The following is a 19,224-nucleotide window of genomic DNA, read 5'->3' on the forward strand; positions in this document are numbered from 1 at the left end:
TGCTGGTAGGGCCCATTCACACTATATATCGCAAAACTGTTATCGCCTAGCGCTACCGGTTTGCGCGGGTGATATTACCGCGATTAGCGCAGTAAAATCACTGCTCACACTTCCGCGATTCAGAGCGATCGCGGTCAGCACTTTATAAGCTGCAGGTAACATGTTTTGTGATTGGCGCTAATCGCAAAACACCTGTGATTGGCGCCAATCGCGGCACTAACATTCAATAGCACTAGTGCTTTAAAAATCACTAGCACTTTGGCTATTAGCAGGAATCACCCGCTAATTGCCCTAGTGTGAATGGCCTCAAGGCCTGTACACACGCCTGACTAAGGCAGCCGATAGGCATGTATACAGCAGCCCCTGACCCAGAGTCATTGTCTATGCTACTTACCCACCTAACGTCATGCATGCGCCACTCCGTCGTCCCTCCCCTCCAAATAGCAAAAGAAAACTTTGTCAGTTACACAGCTGACACGTGGCTATACTGGTCGGCCCAACGATTTCGCCCTAGCGGATTGGGTCCCCATCCCTGACGGGGGCTAAATGAGTCAAGAGGTGTGTATGCACTTTAAAATAGAGAATACAAACCATAGTTCTAAAACAAGAATAAACAATTGGAACTTCATCTGCTTTATAACCTAAGCTGTTTATTTCATGATCTTTTTCTTTCTGTTTCAGGACGTTGAGGCTACAAACCCAAACTATGAAATTATGTGTATGATACGAGATTTCAGAGGAAGTTTGGACTACCGGCCCTTAACTACAGCAGACCCTGTAAGTTAATTGTGCTTTGATTACTGCATACTTGGAGCATACATATGGTTAAGTTCCTGGGAGATTTGGGCACGGGGTAAAGCCAAAAAACTACTCACCCTGCTCCTGCAAAAGTTCTGGCGGCGTTAATTACTATTCCATTTCCAGGTTGCCATGGATAGTGAGGGAAAGATGTAATGCGGCCTCCAGCTATTGCGGGCTGCTGAATTCGTATTTTATAGTAACTTCTACTCTGTGTTTTGACTGTGCCCAAATTACTCTGAGTGTCGCTATAGTAGGAATTCCTGGCTGCTGTAATTCCCCAGGTATGCAAGAGGGTGATTGGCTTTCCTAGTTTGGAGCGGAGTCATGTGGCAGTTCAGTGATGACCTGCACTGGATATGGAGCTTTTTGACTGCTAAATAATAGAAATGGTCAATGAGATTGACTATTATATGGTGCAATTATTCCAGGTGGATGCAATATTATGCAACTTTGTAGGAAACTTTTTACAGCTTGAAAATGGACTAATCGATTCCCGACAAGGTGGAATTCAATTGGTTCATTTTCTAGCTGTGTAAATTTGCATACATAATTTATATAAACCTTGTATACATTTGTATCTTCTCATTGACCATTCCTACTACACAGTTATGGTTCAGATTTAGCCTAGCAAAGGGTGGGCCGTAAATGAGACCATTTTGTGTTTGCGGCTGTAGAGAGAGCCACGGTTCCTCTGTGCTCATAAACTCATTTGAGGATTATTGCCAGCTTTTGATGGCAACACAGTATAACGCTTTTAAGTGTACCTGAACGGGGGAAATTGCTTACCTTAGTAGTAGGAAGCCTCTGGATAGACCAGAGAGGCTTCCTGGTTCCCCCTACAGGCCACAGTTCCAGCGAAGGGTTCCTCTAAACATATTCAGCAGAACCTTCCAACGTCTAAGCTCCATGTAAGTATCCATGACAAATATTGCTCATACCTCACGTCAGGGCTCTTTTCCACTTAGAAACGTGACCGGGCTGCAATGCGATTCACGTTTCTCCCTAACTTCCGCTGCACGTGATTGAGCTCCTATATGCAGTATTCACGCTTAATCACACTGAAAACAATGGAAATGTTCTATTTGTACCTAGTGTCTTAGGATTTGCGAGTGATCAGAATTAGATCACAGAATGAGGGAAAGTGGAAAAGGGTCCTTACTGGGATCTTATTTCCACCATTCTCCATCGTTTCTGGTCAGTCTGCAGCAGAATTCCACCTCTTTTCGTGGAGAATCTAACCATATGATTGTTATTGGAAGTGAACATGATTCCATGTGTAGTTGGCCTTCATTTGTTTACTTTAAAAATAAAGTGCTCTTCCCCCAAGTTTGGAGAAAAATGATGTCCAAACTAAGATCTGAAGGCTGAATGGTTCAATCACATTCCTTTGAGGGCTGAGGGCTCTTTCACATCTAGAACACGTGCAGGAGCCGTTCTCCTGCATGCGTTATATGCCCTGCGGTGTGTCGCTATCAGTGGCAGTATTAATTAATTCACTGGATGGGAAAAACGTCGGCTCCCGATGATTAAAAGTTCCTAGGTGCGGCGAACCGCAACTCGCCAAAACGCAGCGTCTGATGTGAAAGGTAAAATGAAAGTCTATGGACTTTCACTTTACCTTGGTTAACGCAAAGTTTTGACTTTGCTTTAAACCGCAGAAAACGGGCTGTATTGTGAAAGAGCCCTGAGCCACACAGCTAAATGCTTTGCGATCGATCGATCGGCACTGTTTTTTTTTTTTTTTTTTTTTTATAGTACTCCCCAGGGCTGTGGAGTCGGTACAAAAATCTTCCAACTCCGACTCCTCAGTTTATGAAACCACGACTCCGGGTACCCAAAATGGCTCCGACTCCTCGACTCCGACTCCTTAGTCTAATACTTACCAGGGCTGTGGATTTTGTTCAAAAATCATCCGACTCCTGACTCCTCAGTTTATGAAATCGAAGACTCCGACTCCAACTCTGGGTGCCCAAAATTGCCTCGACTCCAACTCTGACTCCACAGCCCTGGTACTCCCAATGACTTGCATTAAAATCATGAGAAAATCGCTGCAATTTTGAAAAATGTTGGCAAAACTGATCATTGCGATTTCAGTGCAAGCCAATGGAAGTGCTTTTTTCAAAATGCAAACGCAGCGAGGATGGATTGCAAAGGACTCAGCAGTGTGGCTCAGTCCTGAGCTGAAAAAATCTGCTATGATAATTTAACCACCCTGGCGTTCTGATTAAATCGCCAGGGTGGCTGCGGGAGGGTTTTTTTTAAATAAAAAAAAAACTATTTCATGCAGCCAACTGAAAGTTGGCTGCATGAAAGCCCACTAGAGGGCGCTCCGGAGGCGATCTTCCGATCGCCTCCGGCGCCCAGAATAAACAAGGAAGGCCGCAATGAGCGGCCTTCCTTGTTTTGCTTATATCGTCGCCATAGCGACGAGCGGAGTGACGTCATCGACGTCAGCCGACGTCCTGACGTCAGCCGCCTCCGATCCAGCCCTTAGCGCTGGCCGGAACTTTTTGTTCCGGCTACGCTGGGCTCAGGCGGCTGGGGGGACCCTCTTTCGCCGCTGCTCGCGGCGGATCGCCGCAGAGCGGCGGCGATCAGGCAGCACACGCGGCTGGCAAAGTGCCGGCTGCGTGTGCTGCTTTTTATTTGATGAAAATCGGCCCAGCAGGGCCTGAGCGGCGACCTCCGGCGGTGTTGGACGAGCTGAGCTCGTCCAGACCGCTCAGGTGGTTAATATGTTTGATATAAGGAATGAAGTTACTAGAGGGTGCCCGTTTTTATTATTTATTTATAGACTGAAGGTTAATTAAAAACAAACCTTTTCACTTCCCCAAGCACCTTGCAGCCATCTAGTCCCACGCTGGTCCTCTATGATCCTCCATTCTCCGCGTTGTATTTTCGTTACCACCCACTTGTAAGTCGACCACATCTGTGCCTCCGCAACCCTGGCCATGCGTATCCTTCTTCGCGTTACCGTCCGCTGCAGAACAGTAACTCGAATAAGAATATACAGGGGGCTTGGTAAGCCTCAGGTAAGTGAAAGTTTGTTTTTAATTAATCTTCAGTTCTGCTTTGTTCTGTGACTATTTTCCTTTTAAAGTGAACCCGATATGAGAATAAACGGAGAAAATAAGCCATTGTATTTATGGCCCTACTCCTAAAAATGACTTTCTTTTTTTAGATATCCCATGGTTTTATTTTATATTTGCACATTTACAAAGTAGATTGAATGTTTTGTAGGCTCTGCTCAGTGGCAATCTAATACACTATACAATAAAAATGTTCGATTTTCCTGTTTATTCAATCTAAATGATCGAATAAGAAATTCGAATGATTATCCCAAATTTTTTTTTTTTTAAATCTGTTTGGACATGCTGGAAAAGTCTTTATATTTGATCTAACGGAAACATCAAACTAAATTATCTAATCGAAAAAAATGAAAAAATTGTAGCATGTATGGCCACCATAAGTGTCCCAGAGTTAACTATGAGGGCTCATTCACACTGTAGGCGGTTTTTTTTTTTTCCCACACGCAGGCGATTTTAAAAATTGCCTGCCAAACGCTTGTACGATGAATGTCTATGAGAATGTTCAAATCAGCACGGGTCGTGCGCTATTTGTTCAGTAAAGCGGTGCGTGGACCATTTTTGAGGCGATTCAGTCTCAATGGAAGGTATAGGAGAAACTCAAAGCGTTCACAAAATCGATTTGTGCAGTGATTGCACTTGGTTTTTTAATAATTAATACATTGTATTTATTATTTTCTGGTTCAAAGAGTTAACTACCTGACGTCAGGAAGTGAAAAACCACAATCGCTCAGCTTAGAACAGCGTTAAAAAAAAAAACAAAGAAAAAAACGCACAGGTAATCGTCGGGAATTGGGGGGGGGGGGGGGGGGGGAAGCCTCAAACGCCCAACGTGAACGCCCACTCGATCGGAACGCAATGTGAACGAGGTCTTAGGTCTTGTTCACACTACAAGAGATTTTCTAAGCGTGTGATTTTAAAAACTCTTGCTAATGTTATCCTATGTGTGTGTTCACGCTGGAGTGATGTGATTTTGTAAAAAAAGCCGCCATAGGATTGCATTAGCAAGAACTAATTGAAAGCTCTTGTAGTGTAAACAGGCACTTAACCTTTTTTTTTTTTTTTTTTTTTTTTTTTTTTATATAGTCTCCTTCTGCTCTCAGAAGTTATAGTCTGCCAGGAAAACTTTTATGGCTGTAATCTGCTTATCAGTGATGTTTACTATATTCCCGAACAAGGCAGAAGCTGTCACATCCATGCCTAAAAATTAACTCTTTCAGGCAGCAAAAAAAAACCAGTAGTAAAACAGCCTGGTTATTAATGTTTTGCCCTGTACACACACGTTTATCTCATCATGTCACATATCGCCTCCGGTACACTTTAAGTACTTACCGTTGCCCCTCTCCGCATACTAGTTAAATGACTGAGCATGTAGAGAACTTTGCACTGCAGAAGCATAACCAAATAACTACGGTATTGAATTGCATGCTATGGGATTGCATTTAGGTGCTGTTTATGTATAATATAGAATTGTTTACATTGTTAAAGGAGCTTTATGACAAAAAACTGTAAAATGTAATGCTGTACAATCACATATAAAATTAACACATGCCCCGTAGTAAAATGTGCAGTAAACAAATGATTTGCCATATTGTTCCCTTATTGGAAGATCTAAACCTTTTATGAACTGGTTCTGGGCAATCACGTGACATTCCCCATGAAAAGATTGGCTAGTCCAAATCCAGGTAGTGAAATTAAAGCAACCCTGAAATGAAAATAAACTTATGAGATAATGAATTGTATGTGTAGTACAGCTAAGAAATAGAACATTAGTATCAAAGTAAAGAGTTTCATATTATCCAGTACAGGAAGAGTTAAAAAAAAACTTCAGTTATTATCTAGGCAAATGAGCTTCTCTATGCAAAAGAGCTTCTTTTAGATATTCAATCCAACTTTTAGAACTTCCAATGGTGCAATGTTATTAAAAAAAAGAAATAACTGAAAATAAAAATGACTCTTTTCTTTGCTACTAATGTTCTATTAATTATCCGTACTACACATACAATTCATTATATCATAAGTTTTTTTTTTTGTTTTTTTTTGCTGCAGGTTTGCTTGAGGGCTCGTTTCCACTATTGCGGTGCAGAATCGCCTGGATTCCACCGCTGTTGAAATTGCATAAAATAGCATGCGGATGCGATTTTTTTGCGTTTTTTGCTGTGAATTCGCATGCGATTTCGCATAGGTGAGGGTATATGCGAATTTAACCATGTCACTGCCTGTTTGAAGTTACATTGATACCTATGCGAATTCGCATGAAAATTCGCATACCATAGCCGCATGCGAATTTCCTATTAAATACATTAGCGGCAATTCGCATGCATTCCACTCGCAGGCGAATTCGTTGGCTCTTTTGTGCGTTTTTTTACCGCTGAAAAAACGCACCTCAACAACGCTACAGTGGAAACAGGCCCATCCACTTGCATTACATGTGCGAATCTGCATGCGTTGGACGCATGCGGATTCGCGATAGTGGAAACGAGCCCTTAAGCTATCAGATTAAAATACTTACCATAAGTCACCGCTTTATTGGAAAATGTCATGTACAGATCATTTTAACCTGGGACTAATGTGTACACTGTTTATGTATGTGTACATATGTATATTAAAATGTAATGATTTTTTATTTTTAATGGATCACTGACAAAAGAAATCTATTTATAAAATATGTGGTGAGCTTAATATTCTACTTCTGTACTGCTTTACAGATAGATGAGCACCGGATATGTGTATGTGTTAGAAAACGACCACTTAATAAGAAAGGTAAGAGCCACCTCACACATTTGAAGCATTCCAGAGCCACTTAAAATTAGTATGATTGTAGGCAGTAAATGTAAGGAGGGAACCTTGTACACATGCTCATACGACAGAGGAAGTTACATATAGTGGTGCAACCTGGCGCTTGGCATTACCATGGAGATGGCAAGCCATTAGTGACATGTGCACATCATTTTTTGCCATGCACATGTGCACCCTCACCATCTCCTGTTGTGATCGGTCATATATGGGTAAGGAAATGGTCTACAGTTAGTGGTTTTGCGTTAAAAAACCCACAAACCGCTATTAGCTGTTTGCAGTCTCTGCCCCCATAACCCACCTGCCTGGGCATCCTACTGTACAAATCTAACGTTTTCTATTCATGATATTAAAGAGAAACTCCATTGAAAAAAATGTAATAAAAAAAGTGCTTCATTTTTACAATAATTATGTATAAATGATTTAGTCAGTGTTTGCCCGTTGTAAAATGTTTTAAATCCCTGATTTACATTCTGACATTTATTACATGGTGACATTTTTACTGTTGGCAGGTGATGTAGCTGCTGCATGCTTTTTAGGCAGTTTGAAACGGCTGTAAACAGCCATTTCCCACAATGCAACAAGGTGCACAGACAGGAAACTGCCAGGAGTACCATGGTCCTCAGAGTTTCTTGTGGGAGGGGTTTCACCAGAATATCAGTCATACAGCATCCCCTGATGGTCTGCTTGTGAAATGGAATAGATTTCTCTTGTAAAAAGGGGGTATCAGCTACTGATTGGAATAAAGTTCAATTCTTGGTCGGAGTTTCTCTTTAAGTGTACAGCACAGGCCGGTGATTTCCATTTCCTCCTCTATTTTACTGCAGATGACAGCACGCTGCCTTCTTACCAGTGACCGTGTGTCTGGTTGAAACATTGTCAGTTTGAGTCTGTTCCGTAAATGTGAAATCTTAACCAATATCGCTGCAACTTTTTTTTTCTCAAGCAAGTTTTATTACACAAAAACTTTCACACATACAACAAAAGCAGTGCCATGCAATAGGTTACAAACAGAATTTTACAGTATCAATTTGGATTTTACCCCTTATGTGATGGAGTTTGACATGCAGCCACTAGGAGTGGTCAATGGGCTGCAAATAGTTCTGAGTTCAATCAGGATTATGCAAATTTGGAATGCAAATGTATGCAGCTTGAAAACAGATCAATCAATTAAAACTCTGTAAGATGGCACCGATTTGTGTGTTTTTCAAGTTGTATATATTTGCATAATCCTGAACTCAGAACCATTTGCATCTCATTGACCATGCCTAGTAGCTACCAACTGACCCAAAAACCCGAACCACAAAAAGTCTACTCATCAGGAGTACAAATTGATCACCTGGTCATGCTCCTCTCTATGAACTCTCCTTGTAGGAGAAATCTTTGACGGAGAAGAGATTATCTCTAGAGAACCAAACGCTAATGAGCTTGAGGAAACCCAGAGTACTGTGTATCAGAGGACCAAGTGACTATATGAGCATCATAAACCTGCAGTGAGAGACGTGAGGGCTGCCATTTTTTTATCAATACTTGAAGTACCAGCTGTCTGCTGCCATGCTAATCCTTTGGCTGGAGTAGTTTGAGAAACACTCACGCTACCAGTGGAGTTGGGCCGTATGAGTGGTGTGTGCTCCTTTCCAAGGTGCCCAATATCGGTAGAATTTCTTTCAGTAGATGCGACTTTCAATGCACTTTTTACGATCGTAAGCAATCGGAAGGTAATTATTAGGGATGGGACGAATCCACAATTTCTCCGAATCCGGATCCGAATCTAAAAAGGTTCTCGAATATCTCGAACCTTTCGAATCCCGACTCTAACGAATCCTGCACATAAGAATTGTGCGATCCATGGTATAGTTGCCCGCAGTATAGGTACCCAGGCATAGGTAGTGAGGTAAAGGTGCCTTCAGTATAGCTAGCTAGGTATGGGTGCCTTCAATATGGGTAACTTTCAGTATAGGTAGCAAGGTATAGGGGCCTTCAGTATAGGTAGCAAGGTATAGGGGCCCTAAGTATAGGTAGCAGGGTATATGGGCCTTCAGTATAGGTAGCAGGGTATATGGGCCTTCAGTATAGGTAGCAGGGTATATGGGCCTTCAGTATAGGTAGCAGGGTATATGGGCCTTCAGTATAGGTAGCAGGGTATATGGGCCTTCAGTATAGGTAGCAGGGTATATGGGCCTTCAGTATAGGTAGCAGGGTATATGGGCCTTCAGTATAGGTAGCAGGGTATATGGGCCTTCAGTATAGGTAGCAGGGTATATGGGCCTTCAGTATAGGTAGCAGGGTATATGGGCCTTCAGTATAGGTAGCAGGGTATATGGGCCTTCAGTATAGGTAGCAGGGTATATGGGCCTTCAGTATAGGTAGCAGGGTATATGGGCCTTCAGTATAGGTAGCAGGGTATATGGGCCTTCAGTATAGGTAGCAGGGTATATGGGCCTTCAGTATAGGTAGCAGGGTATATGGGCCTTCAGTATAGGTAGCAGGGTATATGGGCCTTCAGTATAGGTAGCAGGGTATATGGGCCTTCAGTAAAGGTAGCAGGGTATATGGGCCTTCAGTAAAGGTAGCAGGGTATATGGGCCTTCAGTATTGGTGGTTAACTAGGTATAGGGGCCTTCAGTATAGGTAAGTAGGTAAAGGGACCTTCAGTATAGGTATATAGGGTATAGGGCCTTAAGTATAGGTAGGTATGTAGGTAGGTATAGGGGCCTTTAGGTAGGTATAGGGGCCTTTAGGTAGGTAGGTAAAGGGACCTTCAGTATAGGTAGCAGGGTATAGGGCCTTAAGTATAGGTAGGTATGTAGGTAGGTATAGGGGCCTTTAGGTAGGTAGGTATAGGGGCCTTTAGGTAGGTGTAGGGGCCTTTAGGTAGGTAGGTAAAGGGACCTTCAGTATAGGTAGGTATGTAGGTAGGTAGGTATAGGGGCCTTTAGGTAGGTGGGTAGGTAGGTGTAGGGGCCTGTAGGTAGGTAGGTATAGGGGCCGGTAGGTAGGTAGGTAGGTATAGGGGCCTTTAGGTAGGTAGGTGTAGGGGCCTTTAGGTAGGTAGGTGTAGGGGCCTTTAGGTAGGTGGGTAGGTAGGTGTAGGGGCCTGTAGGTAGGTGTAGGGGCCTGTAGGTAGGTAGGTGTAGGGGCCTGTAGGTAGGTAGGTGTAGGGGCCTGTAGGTAGGTAGGTATAGGGGCCTTTAGGTAGGTAGGTATAGGGGCCTTTACGTAGGCAGGTAGGTAGGGGGGCCTGTAGGTAGGTAGATGGGTGGGTAGGTATAGGGGCCTTTAGGTAGGTGGGTAGGTAGGTATAGGGGCCTGTAGGTGGGTAGGTAGGTATAGGGGCCTGTAGGTAGGTATACGGGCCTTTAGGTAGGTAGGTATAGGGGCCTTTAGGTCGGTAGGTATAGGGACCTGTAGGTGGGTAGGTATAGGGGCCTGTAGGTGGGTAGGTAGGTATAGGGACCTGTAGGTGGGTAGGTATAGGGGCCTGTAGGTGGGTAGGTAGGTATAGGGGCCTGTAGGTAGGTAGATGGGTAGGTAGGTATACGGGACTTTAGGTAGGTAGGTATAGGGGCCTTTAGGTAGGTAGGTATAGGGGCCTGTAGGTGGATAGGTAGGTATAGGGGCCTGTAGGTAGGTATAGGGGCCTTCCCCATGCCTCCTCCGCTCACCGCCAACCCCCCTCCCCGGCCTCCTCCGCTTCCCCCCCCCTCCCCCCCCCCCTGCCTCCTCCGCTCACCCCTGCATGAGTATCTACTCACCTTTCCGTGGAGCGCAGAGCGGCAGACCTCTTCGATACTTCCCTGTTCCCTCTAGTGGCCGGACCGGCTCTTACTGATGACATCATTGTAAGAGCCGGTCACTAGGGGGAACCAGGAAGTCGGCGAGAGGTCTGCCGCTCTGTGCGCTCCGCTCAGGTGAGTTGATGCTGGCGAACGGAGGAGGCGCGGGGGGTCGGAGAAGGTCGGGGGAGGACGAGTGCGGGCGGGGGGAGCGGCGTATGTGGCGATGCAGCGTCGGGATTTGGCGGATTCGGAAAGTGAAAAATGGCGTCGGGATTAGAATCCACGAATCTCGAATATTTCCCAATATTCGAGGGATGCAGAGCAGCTAATTTGTAAGCACAGGATGTTAACCCTATGTCTGACACACTGCAAATTTATTGCAGTATTTGTATCAGCTGTAACAAAGAAATGTTTTTCTTTAAAGGTTATGCTGTTGCGTATCTTTTAGAGTAGACCTATTGTTAACTACCTGTGTTTACTAATTAGCTCTCTACTGTGGTAGTCAGCTGACACATCTGAGGGATCAAATTACAACTTGTTCTTAGTCACGGATGAGGGGGAATTAGGCTAAACTCTCTAAATGCATACAGGGTGCATTTTTATATATTTTCCTTGTGTCCTGTGCAAGAGTTCAGGTCCACTTTAATGAGGGTGGGGGTAGAGACAAAGGAAGTGGCAACAACACATGACTGCAGCTTTTAGCTCAAGGTATTTAGGAGTTTTACACTCTTATTTTACATTGTAAGAGGAGAGGAAGCGAGTTGGCAGAGTAGTACAGTTTTTGCCTGGTGAGGGTCTTTGCTACAGTGCTGTGTTCTCAGATGCATTCAGGCAGTGCATGTACATCCAGATGTGCAACTATAAAGGCATGTACACACGCCAGACTTTTTCAAACTACGGGTCGTCGGACTGATAAGGTGGATTTTGACTGATCCGCTCGGCGGATCAGTCAAAACCAGTCTTATCAGTCTGACAGCTTGTACTCACGTGCAACTGTCGTCAGAACGACCGCCTCGCGGGCGGGTCAGACAACCCATAGTTTGCATGTGTGCGTGCCTTAAAGAGAAACTCCGACCAAGAATTAAAACTTTATCCCAATCAGTAGCTGATACCCCCTTTTACATGAGAAATCTATTCCTTTTCACAAACAGACCATCAGGGGGCGCTGTATGGCTGATATTGTGGTGAAACCCCTCATACAAAGAAATTCTGAGTACGTACTCTTGGCAGTTTCCTGTCTGTGAACCCTGTTGCATTGTGGGAAATGGCTGTTTACAGCTGTTTCCAACTGCCAAAACAGCAAGCAGCAGCTACATCACTTGCCAGCAGTAAAAATGTCACCACGTAGTAAATGTCAGAATATAAATCAGGGAGAAGAAAGATTTTACAATGGGCAAACACTGACTAAATCATTTATACATAATTATTGTAAAAATGAAGCACTTTTTTTTATTACATTTTCACTGGAGTTCCTCTTTAAAGTGAACCAGAGACGAAGCACCCTTGTGTATTTTACCATAGAAATCAGTGGGAACATTAGAGAAAACATTTACCATGCTCTCTGTTCCATCCTCACTGCTAAAAGTGTCTGTTATCTAGCTGAGATAAGAATCCCGGACTGAGCATTGATTCTGGCTTTGCTATAATGACTCAGCTATAATGATTCCTGAGCAAAGCCAGCAGGGGGCAGGCTTGGACTTGAAGACAGCAAAGAACACAGTCTCAGCTATAATTATTCTGTAGCAAAGCCAGACCGACTGCTTAGTCGGGATTCTTATCTTAGAGGTGATAACAGGCAAATTAAACAGAGAACAATGTAACAAAGAGCAGATTAGGTGTTTACTGTCATGTTCCCACTGATTTATAAGGTAAAATACATGAGGTTGCTTCATCTCTGGTTCTCTTTAAGGCTCTATTCACAAAACCTCTCATAAATGACTTATGTATCACCTTGATCATCAATCATCAATTGATAAAAAATAACCTTTCAGGACATTTACAAGCAAAATAATCACTCAAACTAAGTTGTTCCTGATTTAACTTAATTTCATTATTACTTTTCTTACCTTAATTATATTATATTTTTGCTCTTTGGAAGCTAAAAATTGTAACTTAAATAAGGTGAAAACCGAGGAAAACAGGTGAAAAAGCTATGTGAATGCCCCAGTGTCGTACTTGTTCTCCTGACCAAAAACCCCATGTGTGTTTCCTTTTGAATGATTGGTTTTGAGGTGTCTTGTGTTTACTTTTCAGAGAATACCGTGAAAGACCTTGATGTCATTACCATTCCTAGTAAAGATGTTGTTATGGTACACGAGCCCAAACAGAAAGTGGATCTCACTAGATTTCTAGAAAACCAAACTTTTCGCTTTGACTATGCCTTTGATGAAACTGCACCAAATGAAATGGTGTACAGGTATGTTCAGTGTGGGATAGAAGTGCTGTATGTAAGTGTATTTATTTATACAAGCAAAGAAAAAGGTGGCTGTAAGCAGGGCTGGTGTCCCCCTTTTGCTGCATGAGACAAAAAGCAGCCTCTAGGTAGTGATGGTCATTTCTAGAACTCATGAAGATGCCACTGCACTCGATAAGGAGCGGGAGAGCACTCGAAACAGCGACTGTCCGTTGTGCTTTATTGCCCAGCTGCAATGTAGACACACTCCACTTCCAAGTGTGCCCTACAGCGCTGAGAGCATCTAAAAGCTACTTATACCTGAAAGCTATACTTACACCTGATACCAACACAGAGTGATGGCTGTATATTCACTGTTTTTGTGAATTAAACAGAAAATTTTAAATCTTCATTGCTGGTCAACTACTTCTTTGGATTTCAAGTCTGGAAGGCACACAGACTGGACTGTGCAGGAAGGATCTGTAGCAAGTGAGGTGTGCTGTTCAGGAATTATATCTAGAACTCATGAGGAAGCATATGATCAGTTTGGTCAGGTGATAGCAATGAAAGTCTCTGATTAGCTAGTCTTGATCATGTTCTAAAGCAGGATGTAATCACAGCAAATCAGAGCTTTGCGAATCAGCTGATCGAACAAATCACATGCTTTTGCATGAGTTCTCCTAGACATGATCATCACTACTTATAAGTAATATCTGCTGATCTGCTGTGTTTATCTGTTACAAAATATCTGACTTACGGCTCGTACACACATGGAACAAAAGCAGATGACCAAGCGATTGCATGACAGATTTTTTGCACACCAACTAACTGAACGACCAACTCATTTGCATACTGCGCACATAAGCGGAACAACAGACTACACGATATGGCTGCATTCAAAACAAGTACAAGTCGTTCAAATTACTTTTACACACGTGGCCAACTGCAAGATATTAGCCCAACAGTCGTGTGAGCTGATCTGCCGCTTGGATTGGGCAGACTTCCTGGTATCAGTCGCTTGTCTAGTCGTTGCATGCATACATGCCTAACTATCATCCAACAGACCAAGTTTGGACGATCTTATTTTATACTGGTTTATTGAAGGAACAGGAGACTTGAAGCTCTTGATGCCAGTCTCCTGGCTTCTTGTGTCTTATATGTGCAACTATTTAATACAGTAGCAAGAAAAAGTATGTGTACCCTTTGGAACTATATGGATTTCTGCACAAATTGGTCATAAAATGTGATCTGATCAACAATAGACGATCACAGACTGCTTAAACTAATACCACGCAAATGATTAAATGTGTCCATGTTTTTATCGAACACACAATGTACACATTCACAGTGCAGGTGAAAAAAAGTATGTGAACCCCTAGACTAAGGACATCTGTGTCAGGTAAAGACTTTCAGAAGTCCCTGGCATTCGCTAACATCCATGTTAGCGAATCTACAATACGAAAAACACTAAACAAGAATGAAGTTCATGGGAGGATACCACAGAGGAAGCCCTTGTTACCCAAAACACATGGCTGCATGTTTAAAGTTTATAGAGCACAAAGAGAAAAAGTTGAGTTGTTTGGAAGAAACACACATCTCTATGTATGGCGAAAATGAGGCACAGTACATCAACATCAAAACCTCATCCCAACTGTGAAGTATGGTGGTGGGGGCATCATGGTTTGGGGCTGCTTAGGTGGGTCAGGACCTTCACGGATTGCGATCATCAAAGGAAAAATGAATTCCACAGTTTAGCAAGACACTTTGAAGGAGAACTTAAAGGGGAACTGAAGAGAGAGGTATATGGAGGCTGTCATGTTTATTTCCTTTTAGACAATACCAGTTGCCTGGCAGCCCTGCTGATCCTCTGCCTCTAATACTATTAGCCATAGCCCCTGAACAAGCATGCAGCAGATCAGGTGTTTCAGTGGTTCAGACTTATAAGTCTGATCTGACAAGACTAGCTGCATGCTTGTTTCTGGTTTTAATCAGATACTACTGCAGAGAAATAGACCAGCAGGGCTGCCAGGCAACTGGTATTGATTAAAAGGAAATAAACAGGACAACCTCCATATACCTCTCTCTTCAGTTCCCCTTTAAAGGGAACCTAAACTGAGAAGGATGTGGATTTTTCCTTTTAAAATAATACCAGTTGCCTGACTCTCCTGCTGAGCCTGTGTCTTTAATGCTTTCAGCCACAGCCCCTCAATAAGCATGTTTATCAGGTGCTCTGACTGAAGTCAGACTGGATTAGCTGCATGCTTGTTTCAGGTGTGTGATTCAGCCACTACTGCAGCCAGATAGATCAGCAGGACTGCCAGGCAACTGGTATTATATAAAAGGAAACTTCCAAATCCCTCTCAGTTAAGGTTCCCTTTAAAGGGAACTAGAGAAGATCGATGCTGGAAAAATAATAGAGCTTTTATACATACCTGGGGCTTCCTCCAGCCCCATAAGCCTGGATCGCTCCCACGCCGCCATCCTCAGCTTCCTCCATTGCCGGTACCGGGTCCCGTCACTTCTGGCGGACGCGACCAATTTTCCGCATGAACAGGGGGCTCCCTCCATGCCCTTACGCATGCGGCTGCGCAGTATGCAGCTGCACGCGTAAGGATATGGAAAGAGCCCCTGTGATGCGGAAAATTGATCGCGGCCGACTGGCAGAAATGATGGGACCCGGTACCGGCGGATCCAGGCAGCGGAGGATGGTGGCGTGGGAGCGATCTAGGCTTATGGGGCTGAAGGAAGCCCCAGGTATGTATAAAAGCTGTATCATTCTTCAGCTCTGGTTCTCTTTAAGGCCATTTGTCCACCAGTTGAAGCTCAGCAGAAGATGGGTGTTGCAACAGGACAGCAACCCAAAGGATAGAAGTAAATTAACAGAATGGCTTAAACAGAAGAAAGTATACCTTCTGGAATGGCCCGGGCAGAGTCCTGACCTCAACCCGATTGAGATGTTGTGGCATGACCTCAAGAATGTGATTTACACCAAGCACCCCAAGAATATTGCTGAACTGAAACTGTTCTGTAAAGAGGAATGGTCAAGAATTGGGCCCGGTTCACATCTGCTAAATGAGCCAAAAGGATCTGGTGAGCGGATCCGGTCTCCGCTTCACCGGATCCGGATGGCTCAGTCCGTGGCTCGGTTCTCATATGAAAACTGATCTGATCAATGATTGTTCGGATCCGTTTTCACTCAGCAAATACATACCTAATCTAGAATCTCTAAAATAGAACCGTCGGGAAAACTACGGGCTGCAGCAATCTTTAGGTCCGGGGACCGGAAGGTCCGTAACGTATCCGTACCAACGGACGCATGTGAATGGATCCATAGGTTAACATTGGATCCATTCACATCCGTTCCGTTTGTTCAGTATACGTTCCGGAAAAAACGCTAATGTGAACCGGGCCTTACTCCTTACCGTTGTGCCCATCTGATCTGCAACTACAGGAAACATTTGGTTGAAGTTATTACTGCGAAAGGAGGTTATAAAATCCAAGGGTTCGCATACTTTTTCCACCTGCACTATGAATGTTTACATGGTGTGTTCAATAAAAACATGGAAACCTTTAATTATTTATGTGGTCTGAGTTTAAGCAGACTGTGATTGTCTATCGTTGTGACTTAGATGAAGATCAGATCACATTTTATGACCAATTTGTGCAGAAATCCATATAATTCCAAAAGGGTTCTTATACTTTTTCTTGATACTTTATATTTGCTTTTGGTGACTATTGGTGAAATGGGCAATTTGGCAAGTCTGATAGGAGTGGTCCAGAATTCTCCTACAATTCTCCTTCAATTTGCCACCTGCGTCCCTTCCCTCCCCGCCTCTGTAAGCTGATTGGAGGAAAGGGACGCAGGCAGGGAGCCGCGATATAGAGGCGGGGGAGCGGCGATGACGGGCAGCACAAAGGTAAACAGCCTGCTAGCGACAAGGTGCATATCGCTAGCATGGTGTTTTTTTTTTTTTCTGTGGGACAGCAGAGCACGTGGGGGGGGGGGGGTCCTGGGGGGACACAGTAAAGACACGGAGGCTGGTGATAGTATGCAGAACCAGCCTTCTGTGTCCTAATAGCATTCTTAAAACCCACCTCGGGTTCTCTTTAAAGGGTTTCTATAACATAGCATCATTCTGTCATATTTGCAGTTTAGAAACCACACTGTCTATAAAACAAAACCGAAATAATGACCCTTTGAACTTTTCTGCAGTAAAAAGTTTTCTCAAGCTGTATTTTATTTCTTGGCTGTTTACGTGCCTCAGAAAACAGGGCTGCATTCGACCCAGTGGGGCAAATACCTCAGAGAAGCTCTTTTGCATGGATACAAAAAATGAAGTTTAACTCTTCCTTACATAGTTACATAGTTACATAGTTATTTTGGTTGAAAAAAGACATACGTCCATCGAGTTCAACCAGTACAAAGTACAACTCCAGCCTGCTCCCTCACATATCCCTGTTGATCCAGAGGAAGGCGAAAAAACCCTTACAAGGCATGGTTCAATTAGCCCCAAAAGGGAAAAATTCCTTCCCGACTCCAGATGGCAATCAGATCAAATCCCCTGATCAACATCATTAGGCATTACCTAGTAATTGTAGCCATGGATGTCTTTCAACGCAAGGAAATAATCTAAGCCCCCTTTAAATGCAGGTATAGAGTTTGCCATAACGACTTCCTGTGACAATGCATTCCACATCTTAATCACTATTACTGTAAAGAACCCTTTCCTAAATAAATGGCTAAAACGTTTTTCCTCCATGCGCAGATCATGTCCTCTAGTCCTTTGAGAAGGCCTAGGGACAAAAAGCTCATCCGCCAATCTATTATATTGCCCTCTGACGTATTTATACATGTTAATTAGAACTCCTCTAAGGCGTCTTTTCTCTAGACTAAATAAACCCAGTTTATCTAACCTTTCTTGGTAAGCGAGACCTTCCATCCCACGTATCAATTTTGTTGCTCGTCTCTGCACCTGCTCTAAAACTGCAATATCTTTTTTGTAATGTGGTGCCCAGAACTGAATTACATATTCCAGATGTGGCCTTACTAGAGAGTTAAACAGGGGCAATATTATGCTAGCATCTCGAGTTTTTATTTCCCTTTTAATGCATCCCAAAATTTTGTTAGCTTAGCTGCAGCGGCTTGACATTGAGTGTGATTATTTAACCACTTAACGACCGCCTAACGCCGATAGGCGTCGGCGGGTCGTTAGTGGTTTCCCATGGATCGAGCGGCCTTTCCATGCTAGTTCACGGAGGCTGTCTCCGTGAACAGCGTGCGAGCCGCCGATCGCGGCTCGCACACGTAATGTAAACACGCGGGGAAGAAATCCCCGCTGTTTACATCAATACGGCGCTGCTACGCAGCAGCGCCGTGACGGAGATCGGCGATCCCCGGCCTCTGATTGGCCGGGGATCGCCGTCATTTGATAGGCTGAAGCCTATCCTATCCGGCGCAGGACGGATACCCGTCCTGCGCCTTACACAGGGGAAGAGAGAGGGAGGTAAGGGGAGGGAGCGCACAATATCGCTGCGGAGGGGGGCTTTGAGGAGCCCCCCCCCCCCCCCCCCGCAAATCACAGGCAGCCGGCGGCGATCAGACCCCCCCTGTAGGACATTCCTTAGTGGGGAAAAAAGGGGGGAAGTCTGATCTGGAAGTCTGGAGAGCCCGCGCAGCACCGATCATTAAAAATCCACGTGGTCCTTAAGTGGTTAACTTGTTGTCGATGAGTACTTCTAAGTCCTTCTCCAAGTTTGATGTCCCCAATTGTATCCCATTTAATTTGTATGGTGCTAGACAATTGGTACGACCAAAATGCATGACTTTACATTTTTCAACATTGAATGTTCTAGAACTGTACTGTACTGGAAAACAATGAGACACTTCTTTGCTACTAATGTTCTATTTCATAGCTGTACTACACATAGTTCATTCTCTCATAGGTTTATCTTCACTTCAGGTTTGCTTTAACAAGAGGTGTTTAGCTTACTTTTTTTGTGTCAAACCACAGCCCCCTTTTTCGGACACAGAATTTATTGATAAGCATAGCCACTGCTGTTGTAATGAGCTCTCTACATTTTTCTTCCAGTGGGCAAACCTTTTTCCCTCCTTTTATTATTTCAAGTCCCAGCCAGTAAAACAAACAATTACTTATTCTGCTGAATAAAAGAATATAAAGCTTTCTCTTTATTAGTGTCTGTGTGTCCCCATATCTCAACAATGACGAGTTGCTTTAAAGTGAATGGGAACCGCATTAAAAAAAAAAAAATGAAGCAAATACTTGAGAGGGAAGGCTCTGGGTTGTATAGAGCAGCCTTTCTCAACCTTTCTATCCTGGAGGAACACTGCAAATAACTTTTGGATCTCAAG

General features: G+C 43.7%; 1 protein-coding gene across 6 annotated transcripts in view; it reads left to right on the forward strand.

Annotated features, from left to right (window-relative positions):
- Positions 1 to 19,224, forward strand: part of KIF2A (kinesin family member 2A) — a 129,103-nt gene that overhangs the window by 72,348 nt on the left and 37,531 nt on the right. For all 6 annotated transcript variants that reach the window (XM_068249650.1, XM_068249643.1, XM_068249635.1 and 3 more), the window contains exons 7-9: positions 682 to 777; positions 6,596 to 6,650; positions 12,716 to 12,878. In XM_068249650.1, coding sequence (XP_068105751.1) covers positions 682 to 777; positions 6,596 to 6,650; positions 12,716 to 12,878 — 314 coding nt within the window. The remainder of the gene's footprint in view (positions 1 to 681; positions 778 to 6,595; positions 6,651 to 12,715; positions 12,879 to 19,224) is intronic.

Source organism: Hyperolius riggenbachi, chromosome 1 (genome assembly GCF_040937935.1).
Source record: "Hyperolius riggenbachi isolate aHypRig1 chromosome 1, aHypRig1.pri, whole genome shotgun sequence".
NCBI classification, from domain to species: Eukaryota; Metazoa; Chordata; class Amphibia; order Anura; family Hyperoliidae; genus Hyperolius; species Hyperolius riggenbachi.